Raw genomic sequence first — 21,185 nt, 5'->3', positions numbered from 1 at the left:
GATATAAAATTGGAATAATCTCTACAAGAGATTTTTAATTCCATGTATCCCCTATTCCCCCTAAAGAAATAAAGTGCATGGGATACATGGAATTAAAAATCTCTTGTAGAGATTATTCCAATTTTATATCTTGGCCGTGTCCAAGTAAAAATTTGGTGCCTTGTGCACAGGTATTTAATTCTAACGAAAAAAATTTAGTTTCGTTTAGAATAACGCACTGTCATCCGCGATTTGGCTCTTATTGCCTATCTTATATATGTTAAATTTATATTTATATATTACAGAGCCTAGTTAAACTCTTAGTTTAAATTAATTTCAAAATATTTTTAATATACAGGGTGTATCTGAATAAGTGCGAGAAATTTTAAGAGATGATTCCTTGTCAAAATTTAAGAAGGAATCCTTATATAAATATATACTATTATATTCCTCCTTGAGGAATTATCATTGATCGTATAAAAATAATTTAAAAATAATTCCAAAATGATTTAAATCAATTTTAAAATATTTTCAATATAAATGGTGTATCTAAATAAGTGCGAGAAATTTTAAGAGATGATTCTTTGTCGAAAATTAAGGAGAGTTTCTTATATAAACTTATACTCTTATATTCCTTTTTGAGGAATTATCATTGATCGTAGAAAAATAATTTCGAAATAATTTAAAATAATTTAAAAATAGTTTAAATCGATTTCAAAATATTTTTAATATACAGGGTGTATCTGAATAAGTGCAAGAAATTTTAAGAGATGATTCCTTGTCAAAATTTAAGAAGGGATCCTTATATAAATGTATACTATTATATTCCTCCTTGAGGAATTATCATTGATCGTATAAAAATAATTTAAAATAATTTAAAAATAGTTTAAATTAATTTCAAAATATTTTTAATATACAGGGTGTATCTGAATAAGTGCGAGAAATTTTAAGAGATGATTCCTTGTCAAAATTTAAGAAGAGATCCTTATATAAATATATACTATTATATTCCTCCTTGAGGAATTATCATTGATCGTATAAAAATAATTTAAAAATAATTCCAAAATGATTTAAATCAATTTTAAAATATTTTCAATATAAAGGGTGTATCTAAATAAGTGCGAGAAATTTTAAGAGATGATTCTTTGTCGAAAATTAAGGAGGGTTTCTTATATAAATATATACTCTTATATCCCTCCTTGAGGAATTATCATTGATCGTATAAAAATAATTTCAAAATAATTTAAATCGATTTCAAAATATTTCCAATATAAAGGGTGTATCTAAATAAGCGCGAGAAATTTTAAGAGATGATTCTTTGTCGAAAATTAAGAAGGGATTCTTATATAAATATATACTCTTATATTCCTCCTTGAGGAATTATCATTGATCGTATAAAAATAATGTAAAATAATTTAAAAATAGTTTAAATCGATTTCAAAATATTTTCAATATACAGGGTGTATCTGAATAAGTGCGAGAAATAAATAAGAGATGATTTCTTGTCAAAAATTAAGAAGGGATCCTTATATAAATATATACTCTTATATTCCTCTTTGAGGAATTATCATTGATCGTAGAAAAATAATTTAAAATAATTTAAAAATAGTTTAAATCGATTTCAAAATATTTTCAATATACAGGGTGTATCTGAATAAGTGCGAGAAATAAATAAGAGATGATTCCTTGTCAAAAATTAAGAAGGGATCCTTATATAAATATATACTCTTATATTCCTCCTTGAGAAATGACACCTTTTTAAAGAAGGAGGTAAAAATAAAGTTTTTATTTTAAAAATATTAATAAATATCCACCAAGGTTTATTTTTTTTATTTGAAATTTAAAAAACAACATATAAAAATATATATTTATATAAGAGAAACCTCTCTCTTATAACCTCTTTTCGAAGAATCATCTAAAAATTTTCGCACTTGTTTACACACTTTGTATAAAGCCAGAGTGTGCTGTGTAAATTAATTAAAGTGAATGATTAAAATATACGTGGATGGTAATTGAATTTTTACACACAGGATTAAACTAGGCAGACCTTGTCGCCCGCGTAAAAAGAATCACTTTTAAAAGCGAAAGGAAGTCGTAGAAAACACGAGTATCTGCTATCTGCGCCCATTTCGCTAACGAGATAAAATAATAATAATATGATCGAGACTAGCTTCACTGTTTCTATTTCATCTTCGACACTCTTGTAACCTTTTGATAAGATTATAAAAATCGCAAAGAAGGTATAATTTTTGCGCTGCAATTTAACATGCGCGATAATTACGTAATCTTATAAAAGGCAAACATTTCTATTATTTATCGTGTAATTTTACACTTATTATTTATGTATAATTTTACATATTTTTGTGTAATATATTATATATTTTTCACAGTGTATAATATATTTTTCTGACAGCAATATATATTCCGAATTTTGACTTCTCTTGCGGTTTAACTTTTTCGCACAGGCGCATCTTAAATCTTTCTCTCTCTTATCTCTGGCAATATTCCCGGACCATTGTAGAGACGTTAACTCGAGATGTTTCGTTTATATCCGCCGATATCGTCACGCTTTATAACACTTTTGCGAGCAATTAAGGCGTCCTTGAATTGCTCGTAACCGCGTTGCCTAATGTCCGAAATTCCGACAAAGCAATAAATGCGGAAAATTCCATTGCGGACAATAATCTTGAATTCAAGAACCTTAGAGTCCACAAAACAATGGTACATAAAATTGTTTCTTTCAACATTTTTTTTTTTTTAATTTAATTTTTTTCCGTATATATTTCTATATGTAAAAACATACATATCGAGATTTAATGAAAAATACGTTAATTGAATTTCGCTGCCCATTTTCTGACAATAAGTATATATATTACATTCGAATATTACGTCTCCGCATTATGCAACCTCCGGGAAGTTTAACGGCTGTAGCGGAAGTAATTAGAGAACTCTTTTTCTCTCTCGCGGACCCGAACCCGGAAATTTTCTCATGAATTGTAAATGCGCGACCAAGTTTTTTAATCTCAGTATCGCATCTGGAAATTCAGATTGTTTATTTACAATTCGCTATGAACTCGCACGCGACGAGCGAAAGAGGCTACTTCGATTATTCGAAGATTTACTCGAATTTACCATACTTTTATTTTTCTCGGCAATAAAGTAGCGCGAATTAAGTTTATTACGAGTTGAAAATTGAAAAAGAATTATTAAATTATCTCTTCGTATCTTCCCAGCTGAGAAGCGCATTTGTAAGGATAAGAACAAAATTCTAATAAGTTCTAAAATATTTCAGATTTAAACGTGACGTTAATACGACTTTGAAACGACGCGAGAAATACTCGGCTGAATAAAAGATCATTTTTCCTTCGTCCTTTCCATCACAGACCGAGTGAGTTAGCGAAATAGAGAAATTTTCTTAGAAATGCATATTTTTTTTCCGAAAAAATAGTAAATATGCATTTTTAAGAAAATGTTACTCTATCCTCTCCCGGATGATTGTTCGGACAAAAGGATCGCGCTTTTCTCTCCAACCTGAACTGTGCGAATTCCCCTCGTGGTTTTGTTATACATGCAAATAACCCTTCAGAGTGCCCGAAATGTCGGCCCTCCGAGCGAGATTTGAGGGTGCGAAAAATAATAATAACCGTAAAAAAAACGCCTGAGGTATAACGCGCGAATATTCTCGAAATAATATAGCTTTACTTGAATTATTATAGCGACGATTTCGAATAGGGGAACGTTTTTCACGTATTGCGCTCGCAAAATGTCGCTTTCATTTATCGTAAACATCGAATATTTTGCTTGCAAATCGAAGAGAATTTGACGTTTGTAGAGAGAGAGAGATAGAGGCAGACGAATATGTCCGTGCAGTTTCGTGATGCGAATCATCCACATGTTTGTGGAAATCCGGCGCGAGATCACGCGCCTGGAAAATCGATTTATTTATTCGGTTTCAATGCCGGGAAAGGATTATTTGCATTCAAGCAGCCACGACGCGACGCGCGGACAGAGTAAATAAAGTGATCTGCGTATTATAGTCGTATACGAACTTATTGAAATACCTTACGTGAGAATATTTGATTTCAATGTTTTTTTATGACACATTAATATGATTACAATGATAACTTACTAAATATTACGAGGCCATGTAAAACGAGCAATAAAAAATTATTTTAAACTTAGAAAAATTTTAATTTAAAAAAAATCAATATTACAATTAATATGATTGTTGATTAATACGATGTATGCTTATGAATATTATCAGCGTTGTTGGATAAAAAGAATTATATTTTTGTATCCGCGGAATATGTAAAGAAAGCAAGAATTCTGAGAACAAAAGGAGAGCTCTTGTTAGATCCCGAATCTTGAAAATTCAAGAAGTCGATGAAGACCGAGACTTCAGAAACTGAAGATGCAAGAGTCTCTTACAAGAAAGCGGAGATAATACAGAGCTTAGAGCTGAATATATGTATATATAGAATAATTCCCTATGCATTGGGAAATCTAACAATTTATAGAGATATTTGATTAATTAAAAGCAAAAAAAAAATGCAAAGAAAATTAAAATTTATAAAAAAATTCTAAGCTCGCGAGATTCTGATGAATTGGAGAAGCTAAATAAAATAATATGATATTCTTGCTTTATTGACACACAATTGAACTTTTCTATCAATGAATATTTTTTACCTTCTCACAATATATAAATACCAACTGTGTATTTTCGATTACATTGTAACAATTTTTTTTATAGTAGTTGCTGGATATTAAAAACATTTTTATTATAGAAAGTTTCACGAATATAAAAGTTCTTTGTGTTTTTTGTTTCGAACGGAGAAAAATTCTGACGCATTTTACAATTTGGGTACCTGTTCATTGGTAGAAGGGTTAATGCATTTTATGTGCACGCATATGATAGGAAATGCAACGACAGGAGCGAAAGAGAATTTCGCGAAGTCGCGACGTTCTGATCTGCATCTAAATTGGAGAAAAAGCGTTAAGCTTCTCTCACGAGTTCGCGAATTTTTATATATATATACAGGGTGTCCGGTAACTAACGGACCAATGATTAAGGGCGGATTCTCTGGCCAATTTGGAGACGATTTTTCCTTAGCAAAAATGTTGAGAAGTCAATAATTTTCGAGTTATAAGCGATTGAAAAAAATGGGTTTTTTGAAAACTAAACGTTTTGGAGTTAAAAGTCTAACATAATTACATTCTTCAGTTAATTTCAGGTAGAATTTACTATAATAAAATTTTAATTTGAGGCTTAGTTATAAAGATACACAATGACAAATATTGGAAAGTTGTAAAAAATAATGACCTTTTTCGACATTTTCGCTGAGAAAAAATCGTTCCCAAATTGACCAAAGAATCCATTTGTAATCGTTGGTTCGTTAGTTACCGGACACCCTGTATAGCGAATGTTGCCGTAATTTTCTTATACGTCATCAGACAAAACAGTCGATATGTCATTATAAGCATTCGCAGAGGGAGCATTTGCCCCCTTTTTGGTATCACTAAAAAATTAAGTATTTACTTTATTTGCATATTTAATATAGAAAAATGAAAATATAAAATGACCAAAAAAATTAAATTTAAAAAATAAAGTAATGAAAAATAAGAAAAAAAAATTTTAATTATACTTTCCCTTGGAAAAAATTCTGCGGACGCCCATGATTATAAGCTGATCGAAGCATCGTGATTAATTTTCTCGAATATAATAAGTATTATACAAGAAAAACGTATGTCTCTCAATTCGTTTTTATTTTTCTCATACGGTTAATTTATTCTTTTAACAAATAATGTTTTGCAAATTTTGTATTAACGCGGTGTAATTTGGTGATGTGACGAAAAAAATGTTATTTGAACAGATATATACATATATATATATATATATATATATATATATATATATATATATATATACTATATGTATGTCTCCTGTTATCTCAGCATATTGCGTATATATTCCATTAGCGGAATTTTGCAACGTGTCCTTCGGAAAAAATGTTATACAATTTAAATGCAAATACGATTTCTTTTTTCATATGCATTACGAGGAACTCATACATCATAATTCAATATAATCGAATCGACTAGAGAAATTGTGTCTCTGTGCAAAAGTACGAAGACAAGCGCTGAATTTCCATTTTCCAATATCGCAATATTTGAATACTTTGCGAGAGAGAGAGAAAGAGATAGAGTTCTACGATAGAGTGCACTCTCTATTGATAAATCAGAGATAATAATAAAATTGGAACAATTCTCCGCAGAGAGCGAGTGTATTTTATCTCTCGTTTTTTTTTTACAATCGTTTGTGATTGCAGTTGTTATTACAAGCTTGTTACAAGAAAAAAAGGAAAGGATCTTTCGCATTTTACGTATCTTATTCCTGTACCTTATTCAATAAAGAAGCAAGCTATGCGTAATTTTATTCCGCGACGCGTAAACGTGTACACATTGCTTTAAATGGCTTTTAACCGATTTTATGCCCCCATAAAACATCGCTGATAACGCGTTGACGTATAGACATAACGCGACAATAAATTCTTACACCTTTCATCGAGATCATGCCAATCTGTCAAAGGTGCGATATCATTTGGCCGCCGTCTCGCGAGAAATTATAGTCGACGAGATGCTATCGCGCGAAATGAAAGCGCGGAATATCTCGATACACTATTCGTTATTTATGAATATGACGCGGAAAGTAATATAGCAATTTAAAAAAAAAAAACATGTATTTCTCTGAAAAAATATGAGAATTTTTTTATCGCAAATACAAAATGTATGTATACGTGATTGAAGTTTGGAGCGCTCTTGGAGCGAAAATTAAAAATTTGTTAATAATAAGTTATTATTAACAAATAATAATCAGGATAAAAGAAATGGTTCTAATTATATCAAAAATATTAAATTTACGCAAAAAAGTATTATTAATGTATAAATATGATAAAACAATTAAAACACATTGAAATTATCATACATATGAGTATATAAAAATTAAGCACGGTCGTTTCTATGTTTGGTACCAAAAAATATCAGCACGTTGGCATTTCTTGGAATGCCCTACGATAGAAAAAAAATAATTTGTCCAAAAATAATCTCCGGAAGAGTTCCGTTTAACAAGATATTTACATATATGCGCACATAAATCCATACAAAAACTCATTATGGTCATTTTGACATCTAGTTCCAAAAATTGCAAGCATGGCGGTATGTCTTGAGATTTCTTACGATAGAAAAAAAATTATTTATCCAGAAACAAGATCCGGAAAAATCGTTTTATTATGATATTTCTGCACAGACGCCCAAATACTCGGTTAACAATTTATCACAGTCATCTCTGTGATTGGTGCCAAAAAATACGAGCATGGTTGTATACTTTTGGATTATTTGTGAAAGAAGAAAATTAATTTGTTAATAAACAAGACCCGGAAGAGTTCCATTTAACAAGATCTATAGGGAGTATCTAAATAAGTACGAAAAATTTTAAGAGATGATTCTTTGTCGAAAATTAAAGGAGGTTTCTTATGTAAATATGTATACTTTTATCGTTTAATTTTCTAAAAAAAAAATAAATAAATAAAAAAAAACCCCTTAATTTTCGACAAAAAATTATCTAAATTTTTTCGCACTTATTTAGATACGCCCTGCATATATTTCCGGTAAAATTGCGAAATCGCTGCATAAAAATACCGGGGAAGAGTGTGAAATGACAAATATTTCACAAGGGGCGATAAATGATGTCTCGATTCTAAATTCTGAAATCGCTATTTTTTTCACTGCATATATATATACTATATACGTATATTTATTCTATAAACATAGAGAGCTTACCTGAATGATCCTGGATTTATTGAGAATCGTGTTCCCCGACGGTTGATAACGCTCCATGTCCCTCAGGATACTACGTACGCCGAGATCGTCCGCGTCGACCAAACGAAAGGCAGTGATATTGACAAAATTGTACTTGAAGTCCTCGAGGTCGAAGGTTTCGATATCCTACGAGAGAAGCCGAGCGGGTGAATCGAATCGCGGACCGAAGTAGATCTTTCACTGTGCGTTTCAATATCCCTAGGGTACTTACGAAAGTCGTGAAGAGGTAGTGGTACTTGTAATCATTCATCTGCAGCTGCAGGATCTGCAATGTATGCGAAACGATGTGGTCAGCCACTTTCGCGAAATAGAATATATAAAATACGAGCTCTCTTTCTATCTTTCTCCTCACTGAGTTTTGAACTCTCGAAACCGTAGTAGGTACTCCAAATTTTTTGTCACAGACAAGTGCACAATTCGCGACGCACAATTGAGTTTTATTCCTCAAATAATGTCTTCTTTTTGATCAAAATAATATACAAAATGTTAACTCATTATTTAATAATCTGCTGTCACTTTTCAAATAATTATTTATAATTTAATTTCTAATCCACTTTTAAAATAAACTTTTTTTAAATCTATCGCAATTGTTATTTTTATTTAAAATATCGATTTGCCTTATATATATAAATTGACATATTGAAATTATTATTATGTTACATTATATTATATATTTATACATATAATATATAATATTGAATATATTATATTTTAATAATATATAAATATACAGTATAATAAAATATATAATATATATATAGATATAAAAAATCTAATTAAATAATTCGAATAATTGAAAAATCACTGAAAGAAAAGTTAGAAATCTCGAGCGTGTAATGCGTGCAAATAAAGTGATTTACCATTCGTAGAAACCGATGCATGTGCTCGGGCCTCGTGCCCACGATGAGATTCTGAAACTCCTTGCTCTTCATCTCGGAGAGAACCTGTCTGTACGAATTTGGATCCGCCTGCCTGAGACTGATTTCCATGTCACGGATTCTCGGTGATCTCACGAGCTGTCGTAGTTTCACCAATCCTGAAAAAATCGGAATAAATTCACGTTTAATCATTAATTGTCAATAATATACAAAACTAGATGTATCGAGTCGGAATTCATACAGCACACAAGTTTGCAGCAATATTGCAACAACATTGCAATCTTGCATATTGCATAGCAAATATTACAGAAATATTATATAGACATGAATTTGTAATAGAGTTTAAACAACGTTGCAGCAATATTATTTATTTCAGAAATATTATGAAAATAAAATTCACGCAAAAAATATTAGGTACAGAACATTCAGTCCGATCATGTATTTAACACATTTCCAATAATCCACAATAGTAATATTACATATTTATTTTATTGCATTATTGCTGCAATGTTATAGAATAATCCCAGCAAACACCGATATATAATTGTTACATTGCTATAATATAACGGAATTTAACAGGTAATATAACGTGTACGTTACATGTGACATCCATGTTAGTTGTAATTTCCCACTCATAGATGTAACATTTTAATATAACATATATTACATTGTAGTTATATTGTAATTATATACCAAATAGCACATTGATGTATTGATAAGTCAGTATCTTGGGATATAATGACAATATGACTACAATGTAATATATGTTATATTAAAAATGTTACATCTATGAGTGGGAAATTACAATTAACATATACGTTACATGTAACATGCTTGAATACTTACATGTATATAACATTTATATACTGTGTTTGCTGGGAATATTACAGAACTAATATTATATAGACATGAATTTGTAATATAGTTTAAACAACGTTGCAGCAATATTATTTATTTCAGAAATATTATGAAAATAAAATTCACGCAAAAAATATTAGGTACAGAATATTCCGATCATGTATTTAACACATTTCCAATAATCCAATAGTAATATTACATATTTATTTTAATGCATTATTGCTGCAATGTTATAGAATAATATTAGTGAAAGCGGACATTTTACCGTTGCTGCAACCTTGCAGCAAAATTGCTGCAACATTTCACAATGTTTATGCAATGTTGTAATATTGCAATGAAATGTTGCTGCAATCTTGTCGCGCTGTATGGAAAGAGAAGAATATCTTTCGCGATGAGAAAATCGCGTCTGCACGAATCTCAGCACGAATTATTGGGTCGCTTAATAACACGGAAACCCGTGAATCGCACTATCCGACGAAATCAATACTCTCTCCGAGCGCCTAAGTATAATCAAAGTATCCGACTTGCGGGTCTTCTGGGAAAGCGCGGGCACCGTTCTAAGTTATTACCGTCGGGAACTTTGACTCTCGTGATTTCGGAAACGGACAGCGACGTTTCGGCCTGCCAGTTCTCCTCTCTCGAACAAGAAGGGAGATGTCGAAATAATCTATCATAGTAAACTTTGTGAACGTGCAAATGGTCTGCTAATACGCTCGAGTTTGCGATATGTTCGCATATATCGATTCGTATTAAGCAAACACAGTATATAAATGTTATATACTCAAGCATGTTACATGTAACGTATATGTTAGTTGTAATTTCCCACTCATAGATGTAACATTTTTAATATTACATATATTACATTGTAACCCAGCAAACACAGTATATAAATGTTATATACTCAAGCATGTTAGATGTAACGTATATGTTAGTTGTAATTTCCCATTCATAGATGTAACATTTTTAATATTACATATATTACATTGTAACCCAGCAAACACAGTATACAAATGTTATATACTCAAGCATGTTAGATGTAACGTATATGTTAGTTGTAATTTCCCACTCATAGATGTAACATTTTTAATATTACATATATTACATTGTAACCCAGCAAACACAGTATATAAATGTTATATACTCAAGCATGTTACATGTAACGTATATGTTGGTTGTAATTTCCCACTCATAGATGTAATATTTTTAATATTACATATGTTACATTGTAATTATATTGTCATTGTATCCCAAGATAGCACTGACTTATCAATACATCGATGTGCTATTTGGTATATAATTACAATATAACTACAATGTAATATATGTTATATTAAAATGTTACATCTATGAGTGGGAAATTACAACTAACATGGATGTTACATGTAACGTACACGTTATATTACCTGTTATATTCCGTTTTATTATAGCAATGTAACAATTATATATCGGTGTTTGCTGGGTTTATATAAAGGGACTCACGTGTTTTAGGAAACATAATAATAAAATCGTACAACGTTTAAAATTGTCTTTTGAGATATATAAAAATTTAATTATATATGAATTACTGTCATAATTAGTTTTATGTTTATTATTAAATTTATTAATTTTACTATAGCATAAAAGAAAAAATATTTAGATTTTTTATATTTTGTAAAAAAAACCTGTCAGAACAGCATTGGAATTCATGAAAATAATCAAATATTCATTGTCCATACAAAAACAATAATTATTTTAGTTGATTATTTAAGATCTCTAGCAAGAAATACATATCTATAAAAATGTTTAATTCGTGAAATCAACAAAATATTTCAAATAGATTTTTAATACGCAAAAAAATAATATTTTATATTAATTATTTATCCACGAATATAACAAAATAGGGTAACAATAGTTCATATTTTATTTTTATTTTCTATTTTATAATAAGTAATAAATTATTAATATCGTATATTATTTTATTTTACTTTAATTAATATTATATTTTTAAACTAGGACTTTTCTGACAATAAAAATGCAATAATAGCGTGCCACTCAAAAAAAGCTCTTTTAAAAGAGCAATTTAAAATGACTTTTTACAAAAAAATGCACTTTGCTATGCGTTTCGTTCAAATGTTAGCTGTAATTAATTCAGAGACGCGCAAGAAACCGAGTTTAATTGAAGCTGTGTCGACGGTAACTCGAGTAAGACCAATGTTCTCTCATGTAAGCAGATTTTGCATCCTAAGGGACAATACACCGGACGACTATCTCGGGACAACACAGTATGAATATACCGTGCAATAGTTTGGAGTTAAGCTCTGTTCTGTTAACACACCCCAACCCTATGATAGTGTCTCTGCGATGTATCACATCGCACCCGAAGAAAGCGATGTACCATGTGTTATAAATAGACTGAATTATCTCCACAATTAATATAATAAATAAATAATATATATAATATATATATATCGAATTTTTATTTATTTATTATATTAATTGTGGAGATAATTCAGTATATATATATATATATATATATATATATATATTGTATATATAAATATATATATATAAATAAAAAAAATATATATATATAAATAAAAAAAAATATATATAAAATAAATAAAAAAATATATATATAAAATAAATAAAAAAAATATATATATAAAATAAATAAAAAAAAATATATATATAATAAATAAAAATTCGATTACTTTTCGAACAATAAACAATTTATCGATATCTCGATGCCGATAATTGTAACTTGGCAAATGCGTCGAGAAGAAAATCGCGCGTTTTTTGTTCCTTAATTATTCGAATTATAAGAACACTGCGGAACGAGGGATAGTTAAACTGCAGAACGCGCTGCTGCTTGAGTTGAGAATAATAAGTAGAATATTTCTCGTGGTTTGCGGCACGACTCGTTGCTGCTCAAATTATTAACACTCCGCGTACAGCTGGGAACGGACTTTCATGGGAGTCGTTTGAAACGGCGGTTTTAATTAAAATAGCATTTCAAGCGTTCCGCTGCACTTCGCAATTTAACGTGTGACACATGAGAGAGGGAAGAAAAGAGAGAGAGAGGGAGAGAGAAAGAGACACCTCTTATGAAAATTGACATGGCGAAAAGCCATAAAGTGCGATGCATTATCACGCGAGTTACGTTTCACAAGGCGTGTTACAACTGGGGACGACGATTCGTGAGCATCAATCAAAGTGAAAGAGCGGGATGTCGTTTACGATCGTATATACACGACGAGAAACATTGCGGCGCTATTCGTAAATTGCTACGTAGGAAATTGGCATTGCCAGACTTCGTGTTATGTATGTTATTTGAAGGATACCGAAGAGGAAGATTGTGTTTCTAGAGAATGAGCAAATGTCACATGTGGTATGCACGCGATGCAATTTCTCATTACAGTCAGAATATTTCGGAGTATAAAATGGAAATATATATATTTGCAAAATTATTCTAAATTATTCATATTTGTAAGATTATTACAAAATTAGTTATAATAAGATAAAATGTAAGGAGAATTATTAATAACAAGCAGACTGCAAAAAGTACAAAGATTATGTTGACACAGGTTGCGACACTTTTTTAGTGAGTTTATAAACTTATAAACACGTTTATATACTCAATAAAAAGAAGTGTCCGCAACTTCTTACAACTGTACGTGCAATATTTATTGTTAGTATATTATTAGAAAAAAAGAGTAAGAAATTATTATTCATATATTTTATATACATTTATAAATTAATTTCATGTAACAGATGTCGACGTTTGGATAAAAGTGGGTGCAATGTCGTGAAAAATGTCATATATTGTATAATTGCATTTATATTTCATTTTAAAACTTGTATTTTTAAATAAAATATTTATATAGTATTTTAATATTATATATACACTGAAAAAAATTTTGTTGAATTCGAATAAATATTTTAATTGCCTAATAAATCATTTATGCGAAACTAATAATATTGATTTGATGTAAAAAATATTTATTTGATATAAGAAAATCCTTTTCAAAACAGATAAATATTTATTTATTTCAAATAAATTATTTATTAGGTAGTATTAAAATAAATATTAATTTAATAATTTTTTTCAGTGTATACAAAATATCTAAATTTCAAATAAATATGCAGATTTCCTGTAATACAAAGCCTTTTAATAAATATCGAGCAAATTTATTATTTAATAATAAATTCTAAAATAATAATAAAAATACAATAAAAATAATTTTAAAATAATTTTCTTTAAATAATAAAAAATTATAATTTCTACTCTCTTTTGTATATATATATATATATATATATATATATATATATCATTTCATAAAACACAAAATTAATATTGACCAATTCCTTCAGGATTATTTCTACTCTATTATCTATAATGTATAATTATAAATAAAGTATCATGTCGGTATATGTTATACAAATCTTGGGAGACCTAAACTTATTAAAATAAAACTGATTGCATCGTTTGTAAAAGACGCGAGACAAGAGAAAAATTGCGGGCTAAATGAAGTACGGCGGCACTTATCCGACGATATGGATAATTTCTCTGGGGAGTCTGAGAATGCGCGAGGACATACGGTATTTCCAACGGGAAAACAGATTATTACATCGGCTTTTATACACACTCTAATGGCGATTACTTACGATCCGTGCTCGAAACGTCGATATATATTGCGCTGAGTCGGCGCGCGAGGAAGTAAGCTGTCAACGACTCTACTTGCGTCCTCCTTTTTCGCTTCTCGTCTCGAGTGGATCGCGATGACAGACGATTGAAATAATTGGATCGCCGGCCGTCTTAAACATGTGCATTTTAATAGAACCGGCAGAATGAATATTAGAAACGAGCGACTGTGACGCACCGAAAGATTTCATTTGATAGCTTTCTTGAATATATAAATAAATATACATGTAAATGTATGTACCTATATAACTATGGAATATATATAGAGTGTCCGATAATAATCGTCCCATCCATCATGTGTAGATAGAGCGAATTAAATCGAGTACGAAAATCCATTTTGCAACTTTCAAAATAGTTAATTAAAAAAGATTAGCAATTCGTGCAAAATATATATATATATATATATATATATATAAGTTTTTGTGTGATACAAAAGATACTTGGTGACATTCTTATCCAAAGAAAGTAAGAGAGATACAACTTTTCTTGCACCGTCGCAATTTTTTTCCGACAAAAAGAACGAAGGAAGATGTAACAATTGCTTTCGTAAAATTTCCCATGAAAAGCTGCATAACTTATTCCTTGAAATTTATTGCAATGTTATGTATCATATTCTTAAGAAAGGAATATCTCTTGAGATTTCACAATCTTTTCAAATAGAAACTAGGACGTAGACTTTTCTTTTTCTCGCTTCATTGGCGAAAGCAGTACAAATAAATTTGAGCAAATAAAATTAACTACCTCGCGGTTAACATTAAAAAAAAAACTGTTAAAATACGCAATCAATGCAATGTAAACTTTTAATTGATTTGCAAATTTAAAAGAAGAAATTCTAGAATTTTATTTCTGTTCTTTTTAAAAATTCGCGTTAAATAAAGAAAATTACATATATTATGAATAAAATTATATATTAACTTTTTCGAGCAGTAAAATTACATTGAACAAATCCTCATTGACACTAAATAAGGCATGAAGCTTTATTAAGATAATCAATCGACATCTTAATAAAGAGATAAAAAGAGATAAAAAGAAACTTCGATACTATCTTTATTTTTTAAAGAGTGGATCTTATAATCAAAATTAATACACTCTGCAATATTGAAAATAAAATGCATTTTTCATAATCCCTCATTTATGTATTCAAATTTTTTAATTGTTACAGTAGTAATAAAAAAATAATATATTAATTCTGCAATATTGAGAGAATTAAGTGAATTTTTCTTAATCCCTCATTTATGTATATATATTCAAATTTTTTAATTACTACAGTAATAATAAAAAATAAATGTATTATTTCTTTGAATATTTCATATCAAGTTCACATCGAGATTGTCATTCCTTTTATCTAATGAAAAACGCAGAGCGAAAATAAAACATAGAATAAAAGAGAAAAAAATAAACTTTTTCTATTCCATTCACGATTGCAATAAATAAAATTTAAAATACCAGTTGTTGAAACATGAGCATATTGTTATTCAAGAGAGTTCCAATATGAGAGTATCAAAACACAAAACGAAGTATAATACAAACTACAATTTTGTAAAACAAAAGAAATAACAATTCTCTGTTTATTCATCGATGATATTTTTAAAACACATACGTGACTAGATAAACTCCATTAACTACACCTAGGATCTTGAAGAGACTCGGTCCGCGTTTTCGCAAAAACTTTGCTCGTCCTCTCAAGATTGACCGGTCATCTTTGTGGAAAGAAATATTGAACTTCAACGATCGCCGAGTTATTCGAAAAGTTTCCCTGAGTCTAGAAACGAGCAAACTCTCCCTCTCAGATTTCAGGGTGTCCAGCAGACACAATAAAAAAATTCCTTGACTTTTTCAGATTTTCCAAGACCAGAAATTTATTTTTTTCCTGGCTTTTTAGTATTATTTTTTCCAAATATATATAATTTGCATATATCTATATGATAAATCAATTAAATGTTAAATCATGAAATTCTTGAGATATTTTTGTTACCAATGAAAAGATTCGGCAGTTAAAAAAACAAACATTTAAATCGATTATACAATCTGTATTGTGTACGATAATCGAAACAAACATGTCACTATAAATTATTTAAATAATCATCTTTTTTTATTTATATTATATCAATTTCTTTAGTTTTATCTCTATTAAATACATTGAAATAAAATAACACGACGATCAAATTATAATTTAACGAACACGCTGTCAAGGAAAAATTTATATTTATTTAATAAAAAATTTCAAATTATTGAAACAAATATAGAATAATGTGAAAAAATCCAGATAAATAGTAAAATTTTCTGACAATTCCAGATTTATAAAATTCCCTGACAAGGCCCGGGTTTCCAGATTTCCCTGACCACTAGATGCCTGAATACTATCGTATTATTCCGCATCGTTTTATTTTTCTATATCATTATCTATATTTTATTGTTATTTTACATTAAACATTAATAATAATAATATCACAACTATGCAAAAAATTTTTTTCTATCTAGTTTATGCTTCGGTAATCTGTAAAAAAATAATTTTCAATATATTCTTCTTTTATCGTTAGATAAAAAAGTCCTATAAAATAAATATTTTTGACTCCACATCCACGTGTAATAATTATTTTTCGAACATCTGGCCTAAATATATTTATAAAATATTATTAACGATTCACAAATGAATAATGTGAAAAAAATCCAGATAAATAGTAAAATTTTAATCTACAAATAAAAAAGCAATAAGAGCTAATTAAGTTCTATACTAGAATTATATTTGTGAAAAGATTTATAACATAAATTATTAAATATTATACAGAAATAAATTCGTAACTTCCGTATAATATTTAATAATTTATGTTATAAATCTTTTCACAAATATAATTCTAATATAGAACTTAATTAGCTCTTATTGCCTTTTTATTTGTAGATTAAAATTTTCTAAAGAGCTGTTACAAATTATATATATTAAAATAGTAAAATTCCCTGATTTTTTCCTGACTTTCCTGAATTCCAGATTTATAAAATACTTGGTTTTCCAGATTTCGCTAGACACCTTCGATTTTCTTGTGCGATTTAACCGTCCTGCAGGACGCACACAAACACACACGTGCACTCGAGACTGAACACGTTTCGCAGAGGCTCGCCCATAAAATTCTCATTACGATTTCTCTCTCACGCGTGCGAGGACACGTAACGGAGGATACACTCGCTAAGGACCTTCCGCAAAATATGGCGGCGAACGCGTTCCGTTTCTTCCCGAATTCTTCGAACTTTCTTGTAATTACCGAATTATAACGCTCAGATCGTGCAAAGAATATTGGTGGGGAGAATTTTCGCGCGTCTGAGAAAGAGAAGGGAGACCTGTTTGCCGAAATTTGAAAATACGTGAGAGAAATTATCGATCTTTTTCCCGCGACAGTATTCGTGGTACGTGAGAGAAATCGCTGATTAACATATGTATGTGCAGGGCGGATAACTCTTTCTTGAAATTTATAATATAAATGACAAAAAAAAAAGAGAGAGAGGTCGAAATACTAAATTCTGCAGACAATAATATATATGTATATTGCACGCGTGATTCGTTTTATATAAAAATTCATAGTAATCGATATAGTACGAGATACGAATTTATTTAAATAAATTCAAGATATTTTTTCGCAATTTACAAAATAAAATGAATACGGTTTACATAAAAGAAACACGATTTTTTATTCTTTTTTTTAAATATAGATAATAATTCGGGATCACGAGGCGTCTCGAATTCTATTAAGAAAAAGGGAATATTTGTAAGCGAGTTAAGTACGAGATGCTCGAAGCTTCTCGTCATATAGATTTTACGGAATACTGCTAGGCTGTCACCTTCAGTGGTTATAAAAATACGACATGGCCACGCCGCGCCTGGTTTTGACGGATCTCACGTAAGAAAGATTTGACGTTTCCCGCTTGAACTAGCAAACTTTACGAGGCGAACGTACTATAGAATAAGAACAAAAGTGTCTTCCCACAAGCGGAATATATTTCTCTCGCGGATAAAATGTCGAAGATGAAGAGCGCATGCGTGGCATTAAAAATGCAATCTTGCACACTTTTATTAAAAATATTTCGCGCGCTCGCTCTCTTGTCATTTCGTACGTCGAAAATGTTAATAACATCTTCTTGCCAATTGTCCCCTCTATAGCCAAACATAAAAAAAAAATTCCCGGCGACGTTATGTCGTTTATTTTAAATTTATTCGCAATGCATAACCGATGACATCCGATAATATCCGCGAGATATAAAAATTTCTCCGATAAAAGTTTCGAGTTGCCGTGAAGAAAAATGAAAAATATGACGCTCAAAAACTCTCTCGCGCTTCATTTTTTTTTTTTTTTTTTCATCATTTTGCATTGAAATATAAAAATGCAGGGTCGCGCGTGCGTTCAGCGTGACGATTCGTCCTTCCGCCAGTGACTCCATTATTCTGGGGGTTTCAGGAATGCGGTGGAGAACGGGGATGCGAGAAAAAGGGGGATGAAAGAGAAAGAGAGAGAAGATGGACGCGGAGATGGTTGTTCGATGGGGTGAGAGGGAGCCTTAAAAGTTTCACAATGGACCGTGATGGGCCGGGTTGAAGCTTCATTGGCGATTCTCGGGATGTAAGGAGACGGAATCAGGTTTCGGTCGGGATTACGAGGCAGGCTCGAAACCGTTTCGGCTGCGCGAGACGAGACCTGGCTCTCTTTATCCCTCTTTTTCTGCGAAGGGAGAGAGAAAAAAGCAAAAGCGGAAAGTACCGTCGAATTTTCCTCGTACCCGCGAACACAAAACTTCGCTAGAGATGAATGGAGGTCAAACTTATTACGATATCGCGGAGATTGAAAACTCCGAACGTCGAATTAATCGTGAAACATTAATCCAGGTGGGTGGTGGTTTTACTTCGATGGACTCCGGATGTAATTACGACGACGTCGGAATCTCGCCGCCGACTTGCCGCTTGAATAATGTCTGAGAAGCACGGCTGTAATTCAGTGCGTATAAAGGACGGCGCGCGTGGAAGAATGTTCGCTTAATATCGCGTCATATTATACCCCGGTATATATGTATAATCTCGTTATTCCAATCGGCAAACCTTTTCCAACGTTCCCTTTTTCTGTATATAATTTTCAAAAGGCTCTCCTAAAAAGCTATTTTAATGCTGTTTGATCAGCCTGATCAGTCTAATAGAGGAATATAAGAAAACCGTAACCCACGTTTAATTATAATATATATATATATATATATATAATTATATATATATTTTTTTATATTTAAAATTATTATATATTGTATATTATTACGTATAATAATTTTATATATGATATATAATATAATATATAAAATAATTGTATATAATTATATATATAAAAAAATATATATATATAATTATATATATATTTTTTTTATATTTAAAATTATTATATATGTATATTATTACGTATAATAATTTTATATATAATATATAATATAATATATAAAATAATTGTATATAATTATATATATAAAAAAATATATATATATATAATTATATATATATTTTTTTATATTTAAAATTATTATATATGTATATTATTACGTATAATAATTTTATATATGATATATAATATAATATATAAAATAATTGTATAATTAAACAAGCGTTTTCTTATATTCTGCTATTACAGAGAGAATTTTATTTGTATAATATATAAAAATTATATAATAAATATAAATATAAATTATATAGAAAAAAATTAAATTTACAAATCATATTTAATAATAATTTAGATGATAGTATTAAGTGACACTTTGCGATACTCGAGTGAGTTAGTAAATCATGCATCATCTTGTCGGCGAAATCGGATAGAGTAGCTCTCGCTTATTGTTAGTCACGATTTCTGTCTAGTTCGCCATTAACATTTCGCAGATCTACATATATATGTATATATATATATATATATATATATATATATATATATATACAAGAGAACTTGGCGTTAATATTACACCGTGCCACAGGACACAGGGCTTCATTGTAAAGTCTATTCACTGTCTGCCAACGAGTTATGGGGAGCGCGTTTATTGTGCGGAAGAAGGTTTCTAATGCACCGACTTGATTTTGCTCGTTCTATGCGTTTAATGCGTGATCTCTCTTTATCTCTGTCTCTTATGTAAGCGGAAGGAACTCGATTAAATTCGAGGAGATAAGCGAATGAATGGATTTGCAACATAAGTATCCATGTAAATGTCTTAGTATACTTGTCGAATGGAATTATTATACATTAATTTAACGTAGACGGTTCAACTTCCGGTAAAAAATTTTTCATATATAATTATATATAAATAATTATATAATTATACATATAATTGTAAAATTATTGGTATGTGAAATATGTCCATTTTTATACATAATTATATAAATTTATATATAAATTACAAGGGTTCATATATAATCATGTCAAATTATATGTATTTATATGTATGAAGAAATACTTATTTATTATATATATAAATTTATATAATTACATATAAAAAGCACTTTTATCTAATTATGTATGGACATATTTCATATATAACTTTGCGATTATATGTATAATTTTATATATTTCTATATAATTTTATATTATTATATATCAAAAATTTTTTACCGAGCTTTTGCCTCGATTCAGATAAATATTATATACGATAATTATATATTTATATTCAACCATTTGGCCTTTCATTAAAATATATTATATATAGAATTCAATAATATATAATTTATCCTCATAATATGAGGATAAATCATAATACATGATTAAACTGGACAATAACCTATTTATAGGAATGCTGTTGAGAATTCTCTTATAGTTTGAAATTCTTTGATATTCTCTATACGTACTCTATGTGAAATTCCATTTGAAATTGCGCAAGAGGCAAAGATGTTTGAACTTTTCGAGGAAGACCCA

General features: G+C 29.6%; 1 protein-coding gene across 5 annotated transcripts in view; it reads right to left on the bottom strand.

Annotated features, from left to right (window-relative positions):
• LOC114931552 (glutamate receptor ionotropic, kainate 2) overlaps positions 1–21,185 on the bottom strand; it is a 191,613-nt gene that overhangs the window by 88,231 nt on the left and 82,197 nt on the right. For 4 of the 5 annotated variants that reach the window (XM_029303673.2, XM_085486235.1, XM_085486236.1 and 1 more), the window contains exons 5-7: positions 8,715–8,890; positions 8,066–8,119; positions 7,816–7,980 (exon numbers count right to left, since the gene is read on the bottom strand). In XM_029303673.2, the coding sequence (XP_029159506.2) occupies positions 7,816–7,980; positions 8,066–8,119; positions 8,715–8,890 (395 nt within the window). Of the gene's footprint in view, positions 1–7,815; positions 7,981–8,065; positions 8,120–8,714; positions 8,891–14,234; positions 14,353–21,185 lie in introns of those variants that run through there. The other variant, XM_085486243.1, reaches the window with a different exon arrangement.

The sequence above is a fragment of the Nylanderia fulva genome, unplaced genomic scaffold (assembly GCF_048542155.1).
Source record: "Nylanderia fulva isolate GAGA-0341 unplaced genomic scaffold, ASM4854215v1 Scaffold11, whole genome shotgun sequence".
In the NCBI taxonomy this organism is placed as follows: domain Eukaryota; kingdom Metazoa; phylum Arthropoda; class Insecta; order Hymenoptera; family Formicidae; genus Nylanderia; species Nylanderia fulva.
This window is presented reverse-complemented; position numbering and strand designations above follow the sequence as displayed.